Below are 18388 nucleotides of genomic sequence, written 5' to 3'. Positions count from 1 at the left end.
TAGTCCCATTGCTTTAAATGCCATTTGATATTTTCCAAAACTGTATTTCCATCCCCATCTTCTTCCCTAAACCCTACATATATACAGCTTCCTACTCGACATCTCCACTTGATTCTAAAAGACATCACAACTTGGGGTGCCTGGGTGGCTCAGTCATTAAGTGTCTGCCTTCAGCTCAGGGCATGATCCCAGCGTTCTGGGATCAAGGCCTGCATCAGGTTCCTCTGCTGGAACCCTGCTTCTTCCTCTCCCACCCCCACCCCCCGCTTGTGTTCCCTGTCTCGCTGGCTGTCTCTCTCTCTGTCAAATGAATACATAAAATCAAAAAAAAAAAAAAAAAAAAAATCACAACTTAACACACTCTAAATCAAACATCTAATATCCCCTCTACCAGACTGCTCCTCTCCGTCTTCCCCCAGTTTCTCCAGTTTCAGTAAAGGCAGGCTTTGTTCCTCCACTGACCAGGCCAAACCCTGAAATCATTCTCAACTTCCCTCTTCCTCAAATCCCACATCCAATCCATCTGCAAACTCGTTTGATTTGTGTCTTCAAAATAAGTGTAGAATTTGACTACTTCCCACCACCTCCACCATTACCCTGCTCCCACTTAAAATTAATTCCCACCTGGATTATAGTAGTAGCCTCTTACCAAATCTTGCTGGAAAGTCCAGTAGAAGGACTGAGAAATGACCAATGGAATTGGCAATGTGGGTAACCTTGACAAGACGGCTTTCACTGGAGTGGTAGGCTTGAAAGAAAGACTGAATGAACCGATTCCACTTTATACTGTAATCCTACATGCTCCTTGTTGATCGTGTAATAACTCACCAAGAAAATCCCCCTGTCAGAGCCTTTGCAAGCTCTTCCTTCTGCCTGGGCCATCCTTCCCTTCAAAGAGTCATATCTAGAATACCTGCTCTTTCTCCTGAATTCAGATTTCTGTTCAAATGCCAGCTTCTGAAGGGGCACCTGGGTGGCTCAGTCGTTGAGCGTCTGCCTTCGGCTCAGGGCGTGATCCGAGAGTCCTGGGATCAAGCCCCACGTTGGGCTCCCTGCTCCACTGGGAGCCTGCTGCTTCTCTCCCATTCCCCCTGCTTGTGTTCCCTCTCTCGCTGGCTGTCTCTCTCTCTCTCTCTGTCAAATAAATAAATAAAATCTTTTTTAAAAAAAATACTTCTTGGAAAAATGCCAGCTTCTGAGAGATTTTTCTTATCAGCCTGTTTAAAATATCACCTACCACTCTCTATTCTCTTGTTTTCTTTATTTTCTTCATAGCATTTGTCATTATCGGAGTATTTCGGTCTCCCTCCTACCCGCCCCCCAACACACACTAGAATATAAGTTCTATGAGGGCAGGGGCTTTGTCTTATTCACCACTATGGTACATCCGGCCTCGCAAATATCTCTGGAATGAATGAATAAATGACCTTCGTCTCAAACTCGCAGAGTTACTACCAAGAACGTGCAAGCATATTCAACCTTAAGACCTACGAATATGTCCCTCTGGGATCCAGGAAAGTTGGGCATGCACCCTTGTTAATACTTCTCCTAGCCGTCCCCCTCTTAGAAGACATACGGTAGCACTTCCGCCCTAGCTCAACTCTCACTCAAATCTCGGAAAAGGAGGGGCGAGGGGTTTGTGTCATCATCCTGCGCCCGCCTGCCTCGCGACGTGCCGGCGGCTGGCGCAGCCCTCTGCTCGCCCGGCCTCCCCCTCCCTGGTTCCGCGCTCTGGTTCCGCCATGGAATCCAACAAGGATGAAGCCGAGCGCTGTATTACCATCGCCCTCAAGGCCATTCAGAGCAACCAGCCCGACCGGGCGCTCCGCTTCCTGGAGAAGGCGCAGCGGCTGTACCCGACGCCGCGAGTTCGCGGTGAGTGTGAAGCGCCAAAGAGACAGAGGGGACATTAGAACTGATGGGGGGAATACGGGAACGGACCGAGGGGAGCAGTTGGAGGAGGGGGAGGGGTAGCGAGGCGCGGCTACGCCTGCGCACTGAGACGCGCGGTGGCCGCTGGGAGGTGTAGTCTTTCGCTCCCACGCCTCTCCGGGACGCTGGACACCTGATGACAGAGGCAGTGGCGACTTGAACTTTTCGGGTGCTTGTGGAAGCCTCTGAGATTTGGAGTTACCGAGGATGAGAGGCGCTGGCGGACGAGAGGGAGGGAACTTGCCTGGAAGAGAAATCGAACTACTTTTCCCAAGGGGCCATTCGGTGGCCCAGGGCCGGTTGCCGGCCTGGGAAATATTATAGTTTAAGAAAATAAACATAACTCCTCTGACGGAGAGAAGAATGGGTTCTGGGGGGCGGGGGGAAAGAGGACTTCTGACCTTCGCACGGCCTGGAAAGGGGTCTTCATATCTTCACTCCTTAGCACGTCTCCGGGCGAGGGCCAGGAAACAGCCTCCCGAAACTAGAGCCTGCTCCCCCCCACACCCCGCCCCGGCCCCACACCACGGCCTTGCACCGTCTGCCCTGAGAGCGGGCCCCTCACTCCCTCCTGGAACCTCTTCAACTGCCTGTGAGATTCGGGGCTTGTTGGAGACGCTGGCCTCAGCCGCCTCGCCCACAAGAGTCCATCAGTACCCCCCCCCGCCCCCCGCGTATGGACGGCTGGACAGCACAAGACTGCGAAGTGTCCCGGAGCTGGGGCTTCCAAACCAGGGAAGGATTAGTGAGGTTGTCACAGCTACTCAGCATTTCGCTCTACCCAGGAACCCTCTTTTTCTTTAACCTTAGACTTAAGAGAAGTTTTTCTTGATACAAGCTGGAAGGGAGAAAGAGGTAGTCCAGAGGCACCAGTATGGCTCAGTCGGTTAAACGTCTGCCTTGGGCTCAGGTCATGATCTCAGGGTCCTGCAGTGGAGCCCGGCATCAGGCTCCCTGCTAAGTGGGGAGTCTGCTTCTCCCACTCCCTCTGCCCCCCCCCCGCTCGTGCTCTCTCTCTTCCTGAGTCTCTCAAATAAATAAATAAAATCTTGGTGGGGAGGGGAAGAGTCCATTAAAGATACAAGGATCATACCAGCAGTTATGGTGCGGTAAACCGTCTGGTGTGTAACAGGTACTCCGAATCAGAAGACCTGAGTTCTTATCCTGACTGCTACCACGTGATCTTTCTGAGCTTGGGTTTTTTTATCTGGGAAATTAGAGGGTTGGTACAGATAATGTGAGTAACAGTAATACCATAGGGTTTCTCTGTTTAGAAAGCTCCTTCCAGGGGTGCCTGGCTGGACCAGTCCACAGAGCATGCAATTCTTGATCTCCAGGTTGTAAGTTTAGGCCCCATGTTGGGTGTAGAGATGACCTTAAAAAAAAAAAAAATTAAATCTTTTTTTTTTTTTTTTAAGAAAGAAAGCTTTTTCAAATGCATTTTCTCACTTAAGCCTGCCCTATCAGGGAGGCAGAGCAAAGATCATTATCTTTGTTCTATAGATGAGGAAATATCTCAGAGGCAAGGGACTTGCCCAAAATTACACAGCTAGAAATTGGAAAGTTCTGTGACTCTATAAATGTTTAATAGAGGAATGAAATGAAAGAGCAGTCAGCCTCCTAACCTTCTTTGCCCACAGTTGGAATTGAGAAAGGTGAACAGCAGCAGAAGAGGCCACCTGGAATGCTCAAATTTTCTTCCTCTCGACTACAGGTTAATCTTTGGTCTCTCTGCCTTCTCTTGAAGAGGGTTTCAGTCTGTATTTGCCAGGACTCATGAGGTATCCTGCTCAAGGAGCTTCCCTGTGAAATAAATCACACTCTGTAAGAGGGGAGCGGGGTCGGGTGGGGCCTGCCAGTCTCAGAACCCTGTTTGATTCTCATGCTTCTGGGGGCTCAGGAGCAGGCAGCCTTTGGGGATCTTCCTGTCAGCAGCCTCCTGGGCCAGTTCAGGGGCTTGGACTGGTGTCCTTCCTGGGGCTCAAGAAATGGAATTTGCTGGGCAGTATAGTCACCTGCATGGTTGTCATATTCCCACTGTTGTGGAGAGACTGTATGCCTCATGCCGCTGTAAACTTCACCTTGCACCCATCTGCAGCCCTGTGCTGAGCTGACAAGGACCTGGAGTTCATGTAGGCCTGGGATGGAGAACTCTTGGTTAAAAAAAAAATATTAGGTAGTTGTTTACACTTGCTGTTTGAGGTTTCAGCTCATTCCAGGTGCTCGTTCAATGCAACAGACTTTGTTTGTTTGTTTTATTTACAAAGTCCTCTGCTGGGTACTGAGTGCATATATGGCAGGATCAGTAAGACATGATCCTTCACCTCAAGGAGCTTATAATCTAGCAAAGGAGACAAAGTTAGAGAAAAAATAATACTGTGGTTAAGGAAAAATTCAGCACAGTGTTAGATGCTGAGGACTGAAGGATAGACATGAAAGACCCAGCCCCTGCCCTCCATGGGTTCACAGTCTGGTGAGCTGGAACGGAGTGCTGTGGGTGGGCGCTGAAGTCTGAAGCATCAGCAGTCCAGTGAGAGATTTAAAAATACAGGTAGATCACAGGTGATGGAAAATACTGGTAGATCACAGTGAGGGAAAGCTTCAGGGAGGAAGACAGACACAGCATTTGAACTGCAGTTTGGAGGAAGGGAGCAGACTTGGAGAAGCATCTACTGGGGAAGAGACAGTGAGGCTGGAAGCTGTGAGGTTTGGGGGAGAGGGTTGCGTGTGGCAAGATTTGCAGCTGTGGAGGTGGTGATTTGAGTATAAAGAGGATTAAGGCTGGAAAGTAGGAAGGGGCCACATTGTGGAAATCCTTTCCTACCAGACTAGGATATTCACTTTGTTCTGTAGTTGGTGAAAAGACCCCTGAAGATTTTGATAGCAGAAATAAGACAGGGGGTCTTAAAAGAGAACAGCATGAAGGGTTGATGAGAGGGAAGAGAGCCTCGAGTCAGAAACCAGTTGGGAGACCATTCATTGCAGTGAGTAGGTCGGGCACTCTGAGTGCCTGAGATAAGGCTTTCCAGACGAGGACCAGGTCGTTGGAGAGGCGGCACCACGCCCTGCATGAGGGCGGTGTGCTGAGGAGAAACGGGGACACGGACTCCAAGCCTGTGTGACCAGGGAGAAAGCAAGGTTGAGGATGGTGGGTGGGAAGACGTGGGCCGAGTGCAAGGTGCCCGTGGGTGGTCCAGAGGAGCTGTCAGCGTGAAGCTCAGGAGAGAGCCCCAGGCTGCAGCTGAAAAGTCTGGTATTGTCAGTTTGATGGCGTCCGCTGGAGTCGTGCCTGGCTGGGGTCACTGTGGGCCACATCTGTCCTTAGCCCACGGGCAGAGACTGGGGGAGCAACAGAGTGCAATGCAGCCACAACAGGAGGGGGTGATCCCAGGAGAGAGAGCAGCCAGGTGGCCGTGCAGTGGAGCATCGGGGAGGTGGCGAGCAACACAGTCAGGACTCCTGGGAAAGGGTAAGTCGAGAAATGAGAGGGGACGGATCAAGAGCATGGGTAGAAGATTGGTCCAGGAGAAGTGGAAGGACAGAGGGAAAGGTTAGGTCAGAGGAGGGGGTCGAGGGACCTCACCGTGAAAAGGCTACAAGGGGGTTTCAGACTCATGCTGCATGAGGTGCAGCCAGCAGCCGGCCACTTGTACTGTGTAGTAGTCGCTGGGCCCTAAGCTGGGAAGTCGTAGGGCAGGGCTAGTGGGGCTAGTCAGTCCCTTTCTGGGAGTTTCTGTCCAGCAGCTGGCAGCCCACTGGGCATGACCTTTGCCTGAGGCTTAGCAACAAGGGTGGAAAGTCCCAGATTTTTCAGGGAGCCGATGAGAACATGCTCAGTTTCCCCAGCATACACAGAGAGGGGTATCCTGGATAATCTTGCAGCGCAGGCTGCTTGCGGGTCCTGGAGATGTCAGGAAGGCCGAACTGGAAAGGCCAGCATGTGGGGGAGGGATTTTGCTTTCAGGGTGTCAGAGTGAGAGTTGGGGTGGTACTGGCGAGGTCCGGGGCAGGGCTGTTCGTGCAGGTCAGTCAGCCTTCCTGAGCCCTACTGTGCACTCAGCCCTTCCGTTCAGCACCCTGTGAGGGCAGAGATCACGCCCTCATGGACGGACTGGCTAATGAGCAGAAGGAACCACACCGTCCAGCTCTGCTCCCAGGCTGTTGCCCTACGCTGGCCTCCCTTTCCCAGCTCGCTTTGAGCACTACAATAAAAATGAACAGTAACAGAGAACACTTCATATTTGCTAAGCATTGTGCTAAGTCCTTTATATGCATTTGCTCATCTACTTTTTCAACTCCCTTGAGGGAGATAACAGTTTCACATAAAGAGGCTAAATTAACGTGTCCAAGATGACCCCGCTAGCAAGCTGCCGAGCCAGCTCTGAACCCAGACAGTCTCACCCTCCAGTCTGGCTTTGAGGAGGGGCCAGTGCAACTGCCACCTCGCCCGCTGAAGCTCTCGTTTCTTCCACCAAGTTCCTGTCTTTTTAGATGTCTCTGCCAGCTTTTCTGCGAGGGCAGAGGCAGGATTTGAACCCAGCGTTGTCTGTCTAACTCCAGAGTCATGTTAGGCTGGTCTATGTCATACTCTTTTGTGACATTTGCAAGGTGGTCGCATCCCACAGGTCTGGCTGAGGGGGTGTCCAGGCCAGGAGAGAGATCTACTTGTCAGCAACCAGAAGTCTTGATTGGCCAACTCAAGCAGGAGCCTTGTGTGTGACCCAGAGTACATCCATTCCCCTTTGGGCTTCCTCTCTGCAATGTTAAGATATTAGAGTGGTTGACTCCATGTAACTAACCTGAAAAGTTTCCAGAATCTTCCCTGCGAAATACCAGAGTGAGTCCATCCCAGCTCCTGGCTGATGCTCCTGTGTATCTATAGCAGGTGAATGGTTGGTTGTGTTGTCCTTAGGGTATGTTAGCTCAGCCTGGACCACTGAGGCTTCCAGAGAAACTGAAATAAATAAGTTCTTTAAATGCCCTCCAAACCCAGCAAACCAGCTCCTCCCTCCATCCCATCTTCATCAGCATCTCTTCCTCTTTTGTTCTCTTCGTTTGCCATTCCCTCGGTGCCTGGCATGGACCTGGCATCTGGGACAGCCTGAAATCTCATGGTTCCAGCTGGGTCAAAAGCCTGAAAAGCCTGCTGAGTGCTGACACTTTGCCTTCCTAATCCCTGGAGCTCCCTGGCCCCACCTGCTCGGGTCCCCTCCCCGGCCAGCCGGTTCATCAGCCTGTGTCATATCAGCAGCTACTCATTTTGAACTTTCACTCAGTCCGTTTCTGTGCCAGGTGCTTACACGTTATCTCATTTCATCCTCATACACCCCACTACCCGTGTATCCCTTAGGAAACTGAGGTTCAGACAGATTTTAGATTTTTTATCGGCCAGGGCCATACTGCTAGGATGTGACTGAGCTGAGATTTGAACCCAGGTCTTTCTGAATTTAACTTCTCTTCTCTGTTTGGAATGACTATGCTGGAAGGGGTTCCCCATGCCTGATGCCAGACTCAGGCAGTCCAGGATAGCATAGTTAAGAAGAAGGTTCTGGGAGTTGGGCATCCAGGCATTAAGTGCTGCCTGCCCAGCTTATGCAGCCATGGGCCAACAGATCAGACACACAGGTCTTTTTTATAATGGGGATGGTAGTAGTGAGACCAACCTCTAAGGCCATTCTCAAGATTAAATGAACTAATACACAGAGAGCACTGTGTCCAGGCCTGCCTAACACACAGTGAGCATTCGGTCTGAGTACTCCTCTCAGTGCTCACTCCCAGGCTTTGCTGCAGGAGTCCTCCACCTCCCTCATGCACGGCAGGCTTGACTGTCGGCTCCTTTCCCGGTGAGATCACCTAAGAAGACAGAAGTGGCTCAGGGCACAGTGGCCCACTTGAGTCCCAGTGTTCTGTTCCCAGCAAGCCCTGTCCCTGGCCTCTTGGGTGAGGCGCAGGTATGTTGCTTTGGAGGGCGTCTGACACCCAACACAGTGCGTTGAGCCCATCAGGCTCCTGGCATGTTTGTAAGAACCTGGGGACCAGCCGGGGGCACTGCTGTCCTTCCTCAGCACAGTGTCCTGGGTGCCAGCAGTGGTCTAGGTGCCTAGCTTCCCAGGGCACTGAACCCCAGGCATGACTGGGGGTTCCAGAACTGGTTCTGTGCCTGGAATAAATGGGCACAGGGAACTTTTGCCAGAGATTTGGGCTCTTCCTGATTGAGTGTCAGGAACCATGGAGCTGGGTTTGAGTAACTGGAACCCTGTCTGAGGGTGACGGCTGATGTCCAGCTTAGACTCTGAACATTGAAGTAGGCTGTTAGACATGGCCAGCCACTTGAGAGATGTAAAGAATAGCAAGTAGCAGAGGAGATCTTTATCCTGAGTCTCCTACCAGCTCTGGCCCTCTGGGGCAAACTCGTTGCCTCCATTCCCCATCACAGCTAAGTAGAAGCCTCCAGGAGGCCTTTCCCACCAATCCCAGCTGAAACAGATGGTCCTGCTCAGTGGGGTCCCCACTGGGATGGGCAGAGCACTTTGCCATTCTCGACATTTAAACCCATACCCTGACAAGTCCTAAGATCTGTGGATCCTGTAAGAGCAGGCAATTATCCCACTAGTGCCCACCCCCTCCCCCTTGCCCTGGCCCAGGCCCAAGCCAGGACGGGAGCTAGCGGCTTTGCCGGGAGAAGAAGCAGGAGGGTTGTGGGACGGGTGGGGCCGTGGCCTATCCCAGGACCAGGCAGTCCCTCATCTGTGGCCTGTGGCCTTGCTGGCACGGGAGCCCTGAATGCTTTGCTTGCTTCACACAGCCCTGATCGAGTCCCTCAACCAGAAACCACAGTCCACCGGTGACCATCCCCAACCCACAGACACAACGCAAAGGAAAGCAGGTGGGGTGGATGCCCCCTCGGCCAACGGAGAAGCTGGAGGAGGAGAGAGCACCAAAGGCTACACCGCAGAGCAAGTAGCAGCAGTGAAAAGGTAGAGGGGCCAGAGCAGGGTGCTGTTGGGAAGTTTCCAAATCTAGAGGAGGTTTCCTAGAGCATGTCCTCCACCTCACATCTGCCTGTGGTCTGGGCGGGCCCTGGGAGCGTCCTGAGGATGGACGAGGTCCAGCAGGGCGGGCTTACCAGGCCCCAGAATACAGTGCGGGAATCAGGGCTCTGCTGCCCCCTCCCGCCAAGACAACCTACAGCGGAGGCTGGAAACGCTGACTCTGCCGCTGGCTTCCTCTGCTGCCGGCCAGGCGAGCCCCAGCCTCTTTACACAGCTATGTTTATCAGAGATGGGGCTTGGGCTCCCCTTCCAGCTTCTCCCCAGCCCCCAACAAAGACCCTTTCAGACCAGAGCCTGTGTGGCACAGAATGGAGACAGGAGACAGTTACCCCTCCAGGGCTTGGTAGGCCCTGCACAGACACTGACAGTCCTGAGGTGGCCTCTGGTGAGGGTGCTGTTAGCAAACGGAAGTGGTTCCTGGCCCTCAACACAGCAGCTGCCCCCTCTGAAATCCGAAATGTGTTCTGGGTGTTTCCGCGGGGCCCTGCCTGGCTCTCCATCCCAGGTGGAGCTTACTGAGGCTCCCTTGTCCCCGAGGTTTGACAGCTGACCTGGAGGAGCTGTCAGCCATGCCTTGCTCAGAGCTGTGTGCCTACACTGCTCGGTCCACGCCCCCCTCACCTCACGGCCCTGGGCCCGCTCTACCCCTTCCCCCAGGGTCAAGCAGTGTAAAGATTACTATGAGATCCTGGGGGTGAGCAGAGGGGCTTCCGATGAGGACCTGAAGAAGGCCTACCGCAAGCTGGCCCTCAAGTTCCACCCAGACAAGAACCACGCACCTGGTGCCACTGAAGCTTTCAAAGGTAAGCCAGCCCTGGTTTCCTGCTGTTGGGTGTTATCTCCTGCCCTTGAGAAGGAATAAGAGGCCAAGACAACTTTTCCAGGAAGTGGCCTTGGACCCACGTCCCTTGGGCTCAGGAGCTGCTTCCTGGAAAGAAAATCCTAGTAGCCACCTCTAGCCTACAGAGTCTGTCAGAGCTCAGCTAGTGCCAGCCCTGTCTCTCCTTCCTCCACATTCCCCAGGAATGACAGGAGGGGAGCTGAGGCAAGAGAGGACCAATGGCTTAGCGGTTGCGTAGCAATTGAGGGTCAGAAGGAGGCCTCCCGACTCATCTTGTATGCACATCCCCATCTTGGGATCTTGGTAACAGTTTGCCTGTGCTGAGGGGCAGAGTAGCCTCAGGTCAGTGACCTGGTGGCCTCGTCATCACCAGCAGCCACAGCCAGCACTGCACCACACACACACACACACACACACACACACACACACAAACACATAACACACGCTCACATGAGGTGGTGACCTGTGCCGGAGCGGATGGCAGAGCAGACCCCTGAGACCTGGTGTGCCGCTTCCCCGGTCCCGCCCTCGTTACTCCATTCCAGGCTGCTTAGGGTTGGTCCTGCTTGGTTTGGGGTAGTCTGCAGGCATCACCCCCATCAGCCAGCCCCAGGGGGTGAATAGGAGTAGGTAGGCAAGGTAGCCATGGTTAATGTTGCTCCAGCCCTGACTTCTGCCTGCAGCCTGCAAGACAGACGCTAAGAGGCCAGATCTAGCCCTGGGGCCTTGTCAGAATGGCAAGAGGGCAAGAGGAGGGGATTCTCCTTACTCTCAAGGGTTGCAGGTTGCAGATGCAGCTTTGACCCGCTCCTTTGAGAGAGTGAGCCGCTTGAGAAAGAGCGAGACTAAGGAGGGCCTGGAGCTGTGTCCTTTGAGGCACAGGTTTCCCACCTGGGGAGTCCTCATGGGGAGGCCTTGGGACCAGGCCAAAGAAGAGAAGCTGGGACCTCACCCCAGGGAGGAGAGGGCTCACCAAGCCACACTACCAACAGTGGAGAAGTTTTGATTAGAACCTGGTGATTCGGCCCTTCCTGGCAATTGCTGTAGGAATAAATAAGATAAGGCCCATAAAGGGCCTGGGGCATAGAAAAGGCTGGACCTGGACCATCGTCTTGAGTTGGAGAGCAGGAGCCTGAGTGTTCATCCTCCACCCGACCCAGACTGCCTAGATCCACTTAGAGGTATTTCTGGCCACCGCCGCCTCCACCACCTGCCCCCGCCGCCACCACATGTGCCCAGCAGCCAAACTCCCGCTCGCCCCAAGGACTCCCACTTCTAAAGCACCATTTGAGTGAAGGAAGGGAGGTCTCGGCTGCCATGGGAGCCTCCCCGGGCACACCCCATGTCTTCAAGCCTGACTTATACCTCCTTTCTAGCCATTGGCACAGCATATGCGGTACTTAGTAACCCAGAGAAAAGGAAGCAGTATGACCAGTTCGGTGACGACAAGAGCCAGGCAGCCCGGCACGGCCATGGGCATGGGGACTTCCACCGTGGCTTTGAGGCTGACATCTCCCCTGAGGACCTCTTCAATATGTTCTTTGGCGGTGGCTTCCCGTCTAGTAAGTACCCCGCCCTCCCCATAGCCAGGCCTCCCTGGGGTTGATGGTGGAAGACTGGATGCCGGCTGCTTCCTTCCCCAGCAGCCCTGCCCCCTGACTTAGTCCCTCTGACCTCCAGGTAACGTCCACGTCTACAGCAACGGCCGCATGCGCTATACCTACCAGCAAAGGCAGGACCGCAGGGAGAACCAGGGTGACGTGAGTGAGGGAGGCACCGGGGAGAGCAGGGGAGGGCACCAGGCCTCACCCAGGGAGCAGGGCCTGAAGGGGAAGGGACATCCCCAGCTGTCCTTACTGGGAGGGCAGTGCCCGCACCGTTCTCAGCCAAGGAGCCATCTTGAGCGCCCCCCTTGCCATTCTGCTGAGCGACACTAGAGGGAGCCACACTCCACAGTGCCGCCCAGAAGGAGTGGGGATTTGATGGCCTCTGTTAGGAATGTCATGCAGAAACTTCTCCACCTACAGACAGGTTTGAGTGTGAATGGCCTTTGTGCAATCCATTTGTTCAGAAGGCCACAGTGACATTTTCCGAGCAATGGGAAATGAAACTTCATGAGAGAATTGTCAAGGATGACAAAGGTTGACGACTCTTCTTGCTTCTTTCTGGCACTCTTAAAAACAAAAACTATAACCACACAGTGCTACAAAAGCATTTTGAGTGCCACAGGTTAAAAAACAGCTAGCTGACCAACATTAAGATAACTGTGGATGATTCCAGAGCATTTAAAATTATGGTAGGCGGAGGGGGTCCCCTCTGTTCTGTCAGCATGGCCTTGTTTTTATTTACTCATTTTTTAAAAACTGTGTATTGAACATACAGAAGAGTTTTTTTAAATCACCAATTATTACACAGTGAACAAATTTATTTTTATTTACAGTCTTTTAACTGGCAGTTTTTAAATTGATATATAGTGAAAACCTCCCTCCAGCCCTGCCTGCTGGGCTAGTAGAGGCAGCCGCTTTGCTCATGGTTTGGGTAGTTCTCTGACAACACACACACGTGGGTACCCTCTTCCTCCATGTAACACCAGCTGCCGTTTTGTTTTCATCCGGGGGAGCTGGCAGGTGGAGGAGCTTCTGTATTTAGGGGGCCTGTGGGAGGGAGGACGAGAGAGTAGTGTAGCGGCCTGTTTGTGTGGCAGCTGCCTCCTGCCGCCTGGGCGTCTTTGCGGCAGGCAGCTGGTGGCGATGGTGGCTGATGCCGCGCTCCCACCCACGTCTAGCTTGGGTGACCACTGGCTCTTCCCTCCAGGGCGGGCTGGGGGTATTTGTTCAACTGATGCCCATCCTCATCCTGATCCTCGTGTCGGCTCTCAGCCAGCTCATGGTCTCCAGCCCCCCGTACAGCCTGAGCCCGAGGCCGTGAGTACTTGCAGCTAGGGACGGGTCGGGGGGCGGGGGGGGCGGACAGGGATTTGGGATTCTCAGCCCCCATCAGGGGCCTTCCTCCCCATCCTGCGGGTCCTTGATCACAACTCAGAAGTCTGCCTTAGAATCAAGAAAACACACTTTCCCTGTTGAGCTTAGGTTCTTGATCTTTTAGGATCACAGTCCCCTAAGAAAATGCAGTGAAAGCTGCTGATCTTTTCCCTCGAACACTGCACAGGCACACAACTTTGTGCGTGGTTTCACAGGCTTCATTCCCCCCCCCCAATCTTATCTGCTGACCTTGAGATAAGAGCCTCTGCTCTTAAGTTCTGGTTGGGGGCCTTGGGGCCATGGAAGGAATAGGGGCTCTAGATTCAGAGCAAAGGTGGCTTCGAATCCCAGCTACTCTATTAACCAAGCAGCTGTGCGACCCTGGACAAGTTACATAACTTCTCTGAGCTTTGGTTTCCTCATGTGTGCAATGGGAATAACACCTATCTGCTCGTGAAAATTAAACAAGTAATTCACGTGGAATGCCAGGCTCAGGGCGCCCGGCTGGCTCAGTCAGTGGAACGTGTGACTCTTGATCTCGGGGTCTTGAGTTGGAGCCTCACGTTGGTTTAGAGATAACTTTAAAATAAATAAACGAAATGTTTGTTAAAAAATGCCAGCCTTGTCGGTAATGTTCAACAGTATTTGTTGAATGAATATATGGTCTCAGCAGCCTTTAGTGAACTAGGGCAAGTTATTTTGCCTTTTAAGGTATCAGCTCCCCTTGTTTGTCTCCAGCACCTGGCACCATTTCTGATACATCGCTACTTAGTGATTGGTCAGCTTTTATTGGTGGAAGCCCTCTGCTCCCCAAGCGGCCTGGCCCTCCCTGTCTGGGAGCCCGGCGGCCTTCCCCTTGGCCAGCAGAGGGCAGAGTGGGGCCGCTGGACCCACACAGGCGGCCCAGGCTCTCTCTGGCCTATAGCCAGCCAGCCCTTGACTCTGCAGCTGGAGAGGCAACAGAGGGCAGGTAGGGGCTGTCCTCCCCCCAGCACTGTCTTCTGTCTGCAGCGTGTCGAGGCTCTTCCCACAGCCTGCAGAGCCTGTGGGTGGAGCTGGAAGGTAGGACCGAGAGCTGGAAGGCCACAGCTCCTTGGAGTCCTGTCGTGTTCCTAAGCCTCTTAACTCAAGACTGGGAGTTCCCAGGTAGGCAGGCAGGCCCTGGGCAACAATCGGCTTAGGGCAGGAATGTGGAGATGGAGGCACAGGGAGCCCAACTCCCACCCTTTATGAGAGGCTGAGCCCAGCCTCCCCTCCTGCGCTGACCAGGGCCTCTCAAAAAGGGGCTTCTCCCCACAGGCCCCAGGTCAGCAGTGTGGTAAGCAGACAGCCTGAGGAAGGGCTGGCCATAGTCTGGACCACTTGCATGGGAGGGACAGCCTGCCATTCCTTCAGACCCTCATTTTGGGTGTTGTGCAAGTTGCTGCTGTGGTGAGGAAGAAAGCGAGTCCTCCCCTGGCCCTTGCTGTACCTCCTGTTGGGGGGCCCTGGGCCTAGGGGCCGGTGCCCACTTTGTGCCTGCTGTATTTCCGGCCAGGTCGGTGGGCCACGTCCACAGGCGAGTCACCGACAACCTGAATGTCGTCTACTACGTGGCAGACACCTTCTCAAAGGAGTACACAGGCTCCAGCCTCAAAACAGTTGAACGGAACGTGGAAGATGATTACATCGCCAATCTCCGAAACAACTGCTGGAAGGAGAAGCAGCAAAGTGAGTGTGTGTGTGTTGTGAGGACAAAGCTTGAGAGCAGGGAAGAGAGAGCCCTGACCGCCGGGGATCTGTGGACCCAGCACCTGGCACGGCCTTGTACCAGCCACCTCCCGGTCAGGAGCGGAACCCCACCCCTGTTTCTGTGGGGCTGGGAGCCAGGGCCCACCTGGAGATTTCCTCCAGGTTCCCGTAAATCACGGCCATCAGCCTGACTGGTAGGTTGCCGGGGGTAAGGATGTCGAGGTAGACTGGAGCACGTGTCCTGGCCACCGCGTGATTAGACATCCAGCTTTGTCTGTGGGACTCTAGGGCAGTCAAACCAGGATGACCGCTTCTTTCCCTCTCGCAAGTTGGGACCATAGTGTTCGCTCTCCCGGGTCTTTCCTGAAGGGAGGCCAGCTCGGCCCCAGCTCCGGGGCCTGTAACAGTCTTTCTCCCACCCCCACAGGCTGGGCAGCGGCTCTGAAAGCCTTTGGGAGATCCCAGGTGCACCCTAACTCTGCCCCGTTGCTTTGCAGAGGAAGGCTTGCTGTACCGGGCCCGCTACTTCGGTGACACAGATATGTATCACAAAGCACAGAGGATGAGCACCCCGAGCTGTAACCGACTGTCAGAGGTGCAGGCCTCCCTGCATGGATAGTCCTGGGCCAGCCACGCCACCGAGGTCCAAGTATGAGCCAGGGCCTCCTCTGCTCTGCAGCTCCCGGAAGCTCTGGCCCTGGTCACGAGGCAGAGGAGGGTGGGAGGGAGAGAGGGGAATGGCCTGTTGGTTACGGCACAGACTCCTTGTCCCCGGCCTGACCTCCAGCCTGCAGTTGGGGCAGCTCTAGGGTGTGCTTGGAAACCAGGGTTTGTTTCGGGCCTCTAGTTACTGTCTGCCCCGCCAATTCCCTAGCCCTGGGAATTTGGGGATCCCAAGAGCCAGGCAGAAGGGGGAACTCAAGGCCACTGCCAAGGGCCATGCAGGCTTCCCTGGTCTCATCCAGCCCTCAAGTCACCATGGCCCTTTCCCAAGTACAACAGGCTATTGTCTGTGCTCTGCTATTTAGGCCACTAAGTATTACACGTCCCAAGATGGCCCCCCCAACACACACCCTCCCCACCTGACATCAGGAAGAAACATATGAGAATGGGTGGGCCAAGATCCCATCCTCTTCCTCTGCCCTTCCAGGCAGGAGGAAATAGAACGGGATGGATGGGCAGCCCCACAGTGGGTCGGGGAGGGAGCCAACAGGCTGGGAGCAGGAGAGGGCTGTGTACCCTGACCACTCACCCTCTGGTGGAATCAGGCACTCTCTGAGCCACAGGCATTAGGCCTGCCCAGGCATCTCACCTGTGGTCTAAGAGAACAGAGGTCATGAGTTGAGGGTCGAATGAAGTGCCTTTCGTACAAAAGGAAAAAAATGCAAGTCACTGGTAGCAGGCTCCCACCTCCTTCACCCCTGCATGTGGGTAGTGAGCTCTGCTCCCAGCATTTGCCAGAGGGGACAGACTGGACCAAGCCCAGAGGAGCGTAGGCAGAGCTGGTAAAGATTCCTCTCTGTGTTGGTACCTGCCCATCCATCCTCTGCCTGTGTCCCCCTCGGCAAGGGTCCAGCTCCAGACGCTGTGCTTTGAGGCCATCTGCTAGCGCCTCCGGGAGAGTGACAGAATGCAGGAGGGAGACAGGTTGGGGCTGAGGTGGGCAGGACAGCAGCCAGGAGGCAGGCTTGTTTGTGTGGGCTAAGAGAGAGGCTCCAGGCCACGTGACTGCCAAGCTAACTGTTACCACTCTCCTCCCCAGACCATGAAATCCCTGGAGAATTTTTGGTGACATACACTGAGCCAAGGTGATGGACTGTATATTTAAGGAAAGACGTAAAAAGAAAAAAAAATTAAAATGGAATTGGAGGCCGAACGCCGCACAGCTGCCCTCTCTCTCACCCAGTAAATGCTGAAAGCTCTTAGGACAGGAAAACCTGCCGCGGGGCTGCTTCCCTTCCTCCCAGGGCTGGCAGAGGCTCAGGCTCCACTTCGGCTCTCTCCTAGGATACGGAAACCATGGCAACGAAAGTAGAATGTAAAACTTGGAGCAAACATCTATGGAAAGGGCTGGGGGAGGGGGCGCCCAACTGCCTTCCTCCCCCTTCCGGAGCCACCACCAGTCACCTCTCCATGGAAGCCAGTCGGAGGCGTTGGCCAAGGATAGGAGGAGGAGGAACGAGAACTCTCCATAGAATAATTTATAGAGCAAGTATATGTGTGTGTATATATATATCTATTTATATGTAAATAGCATATATAAAGATATATATATATATCTATAGTTTACTTTTTAAACTATGCAGGGATTTGGTTAAGTTGTTTAGCTGATTTCTTCCCTGTTTTAGAAAACGAGGCCTGTGTGGGAAAGGGAACTTGGTCCTTCAAAGGCTAGACATTGGCCATAGCTGACAGCTTGAAGGGAAGTCGGGTCTTAGCTTTTAACGTTCCCCTCAACCCCAGCCTGCTTTTGATGGCAGCGGTAATCATGATAATGTAAGTCCGTAGAGAACTCAGGTTGCTGGAGGGGAGCAGGCTTTCAGGGGAGAAAATGCCCCTAGGGCCAGGTACCCTGTCAGGATTCAGTCAAGGTGGAGGCCCCAGGCCGCCTGCGGGTGTGAGACCACCCACCACAAGCTTTGGTCAGCTCAGGTGGGCTCTTAGGCCTGGAGCCCAGCAGCCTTCTGCCCCCCTGCCGCAGAGAGCAGGGTTAGAGGGGGACCAAGTTCTGCCTAACCACTCCCCCCCGCCCCGTCCCAAAGTGGGTTTTGCCTTATAGATGCCACAGGACACAGCTCCGCGTTGTTGCCACTGGTTTTTCCCAAGTCAGGCACCAAGGCCTCCAGACAGTTCTTCCAAGAGTCAGCAGGTGGTGCCCAAGACCCTGGGGCAGCAGCTGACTCCTGAAGAAAGCCCAGCCCTGTGGGCACCTCTGTCTCCGCCATCCATGGACGTGATGCCCCCCGGCCTTCTGTTGCACTTTGGACAAAGGCTGCACCTGAACCAGAAGGGTTTTCTTCTACTCACCTTGAAGTGAGGATTTTTCTCACAACAGCAGTTGCTGCCAGGGGAAGGGGGGGAGGTTTTATTTATTCCCACAGTTTATACTGGGCCTTTTGGAATTACCGTTTTTCCCAAATTTTCCTCTGGCAGTGGGTGTGTCCTGGAGCCTGCCATCTTCCAAAGCCTTACTTCCCCAAGCTGCCAGCCAGGAGGGGACAGCCATCCTCCCAGAGTTTCTCTTGGCTCTTTTTTTGTTTGTTTTTTTAAAGCCCCCCCACCCCCCAACGAATAAGATTCTTGCTGGGAAAGGAAGCTTGGTAAAGAAGTGTCAGATCTGATTTTTGAGCGAGATCCTAGCCTGTGATGCAGCAGCCGCCCGGCCCAGAGAGACGATAAGAACTGGACGTGGGCAAGAGCGCCCCACGCGTGGTGGCCCTGGTGCTCTGCTGCCACCACCCCGACCATCTGGTCTTGGTAGACGTCCCTAGGTGGGCTGACCCATGTGCAATAAGAACATAGATCCTAAGGGATCCCCTGAGAAGCTGTATTTCTTGAATTAGAATTCTGAAATTGTACATCTATAAATATATGTTTATTATGTGATTGGCCTCGGTGGGTCTGCATTGAGCAGGGGGGCTGAGGTGGGGGCAAACACCTGTTGCTACTGTTAGCCCAGCCCACACCAGCAGTCTGGGGTGACCGTCCCGAATGTCATCCTCACCCCTTGCCCTGGCTGACAGCCGCTTCGGTCACGAGTGTTGTTCCAAGGCTGACACCAGGCAAAGGGTAAGGGGCCCAGGCCAGGATCCTGGGGTCCCTGGTAACCTCTGCTTCCCCCTGCTCCTGCT

General features: G+C 54.0%; 1 protein-coding gene across 4 annotated transcripts; it reads left to right on the top strand.

The window, feature by feature from the left end:
• Positions 1–1640: 1640 nt before the first annotated feature.
• DNAJB12 (DnaJ heat shock protein family (Hsp40) member B12) lies at positions 1641–18148 on the top strand. Of its 4 annotated transcripts, none has more exons than XM_011236026.3 (9): positions 1642–1875; positions 8738–8909; positions 9642–9787; positions 11202–11387; positions 11506–11585; positions 12640–12749; positions 14344–14516; positions 15035–15132; positions 16300–18148. In XM_011236026.3, exons 1-9 carry the CDS (start codon positions 1743–1745, stop codon positions 16327–16329), a joined length of 1128 nt encoding a protein of 375 aa, XP_011234328.2. In that variant the 5' UTR covers positions 1642–1742; the 3' UTR covers positions 16330–18148. The 4 variants fall into 4 exon arrangements, with proteins under 4 accessions (XP_034518555.1, XP_011234328.2, XP_011234330.2 ...); XM_011236028.3 differs by having other exon boundaries at positions 15035–15180; XM_011236027.3 differs by having other exon boundaries at positions 15035–15186.
• The last annotated feature ends 240 nt before the right edge of the window (positions 18149–18388 follow it).

This window comes from Ailuropoda melanoleuca, chromosome 6, assembly GCF_002007445.2.
Source record: "Ailuropoda melanoleuca isolate Jingjing chromosome 6, ASM200744v2, whole genome shotgun sequence".
NCBI lineage: Eukaryota > Metazoa > Chordata > Mammalia > Carnivora > Ursidae > Ailuropoda > Ailuropoda melanoleuca.
The sequence above is the reverse complement of the archived record's forward strand: the minus strand, read 5'-3'. Positions and strand labels throughout refer to the sequence as shown.

Bases quoted from the DNA above. Each gene is read 5' to 3' on its own strand.
- DNAJB12 (XM_011236026.3), top strand. From the start codon at position 1,743: ATGGAATCCAACAAGGATGAAGCCGAGCGCTGTATTACCATCGCCCTC. The intron at 14,517-15,034 runs GTGAGTGTGTGT...GTTGCTTTGCAG, and splicing joins CTGGAAGGAGAAGCAGCAAA to AGGAAGGCTTGCTGTACCGG. The intron at 15,133-16,299 runs GTGCAGGCCTCC...TCTCCTCCCCAG, and splicing joins GCTGTAACCGACTGTCAGAG to ACCATGAAATCCCTGGAGAA.